The sequence below is a fragment of the Polypterus senegalus genome, chromosome 1, assembly GCF_016835505.1.
Source record: "Polypterus senegalus isolate Bchr_013 chromosome 1, ASM1683550v1, whole genome shotgun sequence".
NCBI classification, from domain to species: Eukaryota; Metazoa; Chordata; class Cladistia; order Polypteriformes; family Polypteridae; genus Polypterus; species Polypterus senegalus.
The window spans coordinates 26,562,578-26,567,573 of NC_053154.1; the positions used below are offsets into that span (position 1 = coordinate 26,562,578).

Consider the following 4,996-nt stretch of genomic DNA (forward strand, 5'->3'; position numbering starts at 1 on the left):
GTACTGTAAAATTCTTACTTTTAGAAGACTTCTGCCTTCCTTACTTAAAAAATCTCAAAAATGCATTTTCCCTCTCCTGTGCATGATATTTTTAAACTTATGTGAGTCATACATAAAAAAAAATAAAGTAAATTTAAATGAACAGCCCACCACACTGCTGTTTTTCATGAAAAATATAGATGCATCAGAGGCATGTTGCATTGTAGTCCAGACCGCATGTGACTTTCTGTCTTCTGTCATGCTCGGTGTTTCATCTTTGTGTGGTGTACTCATCAATAGCAAATGTTTGTTTTTCTTGGGGAAAAGTTTTCTTTTAAGTTGTAAATTCTATGGAAAAGCATAATCAAGATCACTAAATAAATAAAGGTAAAATAATAAGCAAAATGTTTTTCTGCAAGCCTGAATTACAATCTTTCTGCAGTTTATGCAATTTACACTTAGTAGACAGTAGTTTGTTTTTATCTTTTATTTTATTTCTTTTATCTTTTTTATTTCTTATTTCATTTATGTATTTTTTAATTTTATTTCGTTTGCACTTCATCGTATAATCCTTTCCCATGGACACATTTCCAGAGAGAGTGTTGAGTACACACAGCAGACAATGGAGTCTGCAGTGGAAAAAGTGAAAACAATGGAAGCCAACTTTGGAGGAACTGAAATTTTGGCACCCCTTCGTGACATTTTTGGAAAAGCCTGCAAACCAGGATACCCAAGACAGGTGAGAAAAATCTGTCTTTGTTCAGAATGGAATGATTCAGATTTTACGACATTTTATCATTGAAATTAAAACAATAAGTTTTTCTAGCTTTAATTAATTGTAATGTTTTTTGTAGAAAGTTTAGTCGGAAATGTTCAAACACTAATAACTGGTTAACTAAATTTTCATTAAAAAAGTGACTATTATTGCATAGTAATTTTTCTAATGTCAAAAAGCGTATAATTTACATAGTGTAAATTACAATACAGTAATCCCTCGCTACTTCGCGGTTCACTTTTCGCAGATTCACAACTTCGTGGGTTTTTAAATATAGTAGTAGTATTTCCTAGTCTAAGAACAACAAAACAAGTTCGGTGACTAAGTGCGTTGTATCACGGGCTGTGATTGGTACATGGGAGGGAGACGACAAATCACAGCTTCCGGCTTTCTAATCGGGCCCGTGATTGGTGTTTTGACTGATGCCCAGATCCCACAGCATCTCCCCTTGTCTCTCTGTCGCGGCCATTTGGCTTCAAGCTTTCTCGCTGAGCGGTTTACTTTACACTGTACTGTGTGTGATTTTTTTGTGGTTTCTTTGTGTTGAACTTCGCTTCAATTTTCACCCCCTGCAATGGCTCCCAAACGTGCTCCTTCTTCCAAGGCTGGTGCTGAGCCTAAACGCCAACGAAGAATGATGACGATCGCTGAGAAGGTGAAACTTCTGGATATGTTGAAGGAAGGGAGAACGTTTGCGGCTGTGGCTGCAGACTGGCTAAGGATCTGCAAGAGCGGTCACAGGAATGGGACGACGATATGGTTCGATCGGGCCAATTTTGCAACAAGGTCGACGACGTCATGACTGCCTACAAGCTGTCTTCGACCGGAGAAAGAAGCAGCGGCAGCAACTGCTGATCACAATGTTTTTGCAGCCTCGCAAAAAAGAGCCAGTTACTACTACTACTATGGATACACCTTCTTAAACTGTGGAAATGGCACCGCCGTCTGAAGAGACGTAAAATACAGTCATCGGCTGCGCAGTAAAATTCATCATCACCTTCATCGTCATCATTTTTACTGCACAGCATATTCATCACCATCATCACGTCATATATAGGTACGTGTACTTCACTATACAGTAACTGTAAACTTATCTACCGATTTCATATTGCTTAACAGTTCTCCCTGTTATTAATAAAGTAAAGGGTGGGTTGTAAACAGTACATGGAGGGTTTAAAAACATCCAAATACACGTTAAATAATTAAATAAATATGGTGTCCCTACTTCGTGGAAATTCAGTTATTGCGGCCGGCCTTGGAACCTATCTCCCGCGATAAACGAGGGATTACTGTATACCAATGTCTGTATTAAAGTGTGTATATATATATGTGTGTGTGTATATATATATATATATATATATATATATATATATATATATATATATATATACAGTATGTATATATGTGTGTGTGTATGTATGTATGTATATGTGTGTATATATATATATATATATATATACACAGTACAGGCCAAAAGTTTGGACACACCTTTTCATTCAATGTGTTTTCTTTATTTTCATGACCATTTATATTACACAAAGGTGAAATAACTGAAAACATGTTTTATATTCTAGTTTCTTCAAAATAGCCACTCTTTGCTCTGATTACTTTTTTACTCTCTCTTGGCATTCGCTCGAACACCTGTGAAGTGAAAACCATTTCAGGTGACTACCTGTTGAAGATCATCGAGCGAATGCCAAGAGAGAGTAAAAAAGTAATCAGAGCAAAGAGTGGCTATTTTGAAGAAACTAGAATATAAAACATGTTTTCAGTTATTTCACCTTTTTTTGTTAAGTACATAACTCCACATGTGTTCATTCATAGTTTTGATGCCTTCAGTGAGAATTTACCAATGTAAATGGTCATGAAATTAAAGAAAACACAGTGAATAAGAAGGTGTGTCCAAACTTTTGGCCTGTACTGTATATGTGTGTATATGTGTATATATATATATATATATATATATATATATATATATATATATATATATATATATATATATATATATATATATATATACTAATAAAAAAGGCAAAGCCCTCACTCACTCACTCACTCACTGACTCATCACTAATTCTCCAACTTCCCGTGTGGGTGGAAGGCTGAAATTTGGCAGGTTCATTCCTTACAGCTTCCTTACAAAAGTTGGGCAGGTTTTATATCGAAATTCTACGCGTAATGGTCATAACTGGAAGCAGTTTTCTCCATTTACTGTAATGGAGATGAGCTTCAACGCCGTGGGGCGGAGTTTAGTGTGACATCATCACGCCTCCCACGTAATCACGCAGTACATAGAAAACCAGGAAGACCTCAAAAAGCGCTGAAGAAAACATGCATTATATAATTGAGAAGGCAGCGAAACAATAAGAAGCGGCGAGTGACATATACAACCATATTCATGAGTTCTGCTACTACGAAACAAAGCACGATGTAAACCTACACTTTAAATTAAGTTCATAGACAGGCTGCCGCTGGCGTTTGTAATTTAGTGCCTGCCCATATAAGGCCGTCCATCAGCGGCAATCCAATAGCAAACTCCACTAAATATTCACGGGTGAAGGACTGTGCTTATGCAGAGGAAGATGAGATGGTCAGGGTGGTGTTTGGCACAAACTCAGCGAAACTGTGAGAGAAAGTTTTAAGTGCCAGGACTAAGGTAACATTAAATACAGCCATGGACATAGCACGAGATGGCACCAGCACAGCTGGGAACCTTCGATGCATGTACACCGAGTGGCTCACGTGAACTGGCGCAGTGCACAGATAAAAGCAACAGTTCCAAAGAGCTGAACAAAACCAATTACACAATTGAAAAGGCAGCAAAAATATGAAGCGTCTGATACATACAAGCATATTCATAAATCCAGCTACTGTGGAAACAAAGCACACGTTGGAAAAAGTCAATGTCCCGCTAAAGGAAGACAGTGTAAAAAACCGTGCATGCAGTGTGTCAGGTCTCAGATAAAGAAGAAGACGAGCTGTTTATTGATGCAGTAAGAAACGAATCGATGAATGAAACCTGTCATCTTTACAACGATTGACAAACACGGAATGTAACTTGAACACAACACATCCTACAAATACGAACCTGATTGAAAGAAATAATGATAATCAAATCCTTGATGACAGCAACACTCAGTAACACTCACAAAACAAATACTGTATATTGACAGTCATGTTACGCTATTTTTAAAATGTTCCCTTTTCTTTTCTAGCTTTTTAACACACTACTTCTCGCTGCGATACGCGGTATATATATATATGTATATATATATATCCCGATCTACATACTCGAATAATGGATACTTTATTAGCCATCAATGATTGTTTTGGTAAAGCCATACTCAGTGTATTCATTAGATGAACGGTAAAAAGTAAAGCGAGGGAGGATGACTTATTGAGGCATGCAGGCTGTAGTGCGCGTCAACTCTATCTGAATTGCGCGATCACATTTGAAAAATATATCTTTTCAAGTTCTATTTAGTCCATATGTGTCAAACTCAAGGGCGGGCCACATCCGCCCGGCGTAATTATATCCGCCCGAGATCATTTTATATACTGTATTATTGTTATTAAAGCCCGGTATATGAAGCGCTGGTAACACAATAAACTACAGATCCCATAATGCAGCGCTTCAGCTGCCTTGCCGAACACTTACGCGTTAATCAAGTCTACCTTATGATGCTGCAAGTTATTGCGAAGCTAGCTCACACGATGCTGAAGAGAAAAGTTGATTCTGAAAATAGAGCCTTTAAAACCGATGGGAGGCTGAGTATATGTTTACTGAACCCGTGTGTCTCATTTGTGGAGCTAATGTGGCTGTAATTACAGAATTTAATCTAAGACGGCACTATGAGACAAAACATCAGGGTAACCTGAATGCAATGCAGAAGATACAGAAAGCAGCATAATTAAATAAGAATCTGACACTTCAGCGGACGTTTTACCCGTGCACAATCACAAAGTGATTTCAAGTGAAGCTGCTTTTATGGGAGACACAAATGCACCAGTGCACCTTGCCCCGCTTTCCCTGTTGCCAAGTAATGTTAAACCAAGTCGTCACTACGGTGTTCCCAAATCGCACTTTGCTGATAAACTGAGCGCACTGACTGAGTTTGCACGGCGCTTTGGTGACTTTGAAGAACAAAAAGTCCGTCTACATGCGGCTCGAACCTTGTGCATGTTTGGTAGCACATATCTGTGTGAGAAGCTCTTCTCAGTGATAAAGACTAACAAAACAGC

The 4,996-nt window shown here is 38.1% G+C and overlaps 1 protein-coding gene across 1 annotated transcript in view; it reads left to right on the forward strand.

The window, feature by feature from the left end:
• Positions 1-548: 548 nt before the first annotated feature.
• Positions 549-4,996, forward strand: part of LOC120523546 (von Willebrand factor A domain-containing protein 5A-like) — a 39,754-nt gene continuing 35,306 nt past the window's right edge. The window contains exon 1 of the mRNA XM_039744951.1: positions 549-718. Coding sequence (XP_039600885.1) covers positions 602-718 — 117 coding nt within the window. The 5' untranslated portion in view covers positions 549-601. The remainder of the gene's footprint in view (positions 719-4,996) is intronic.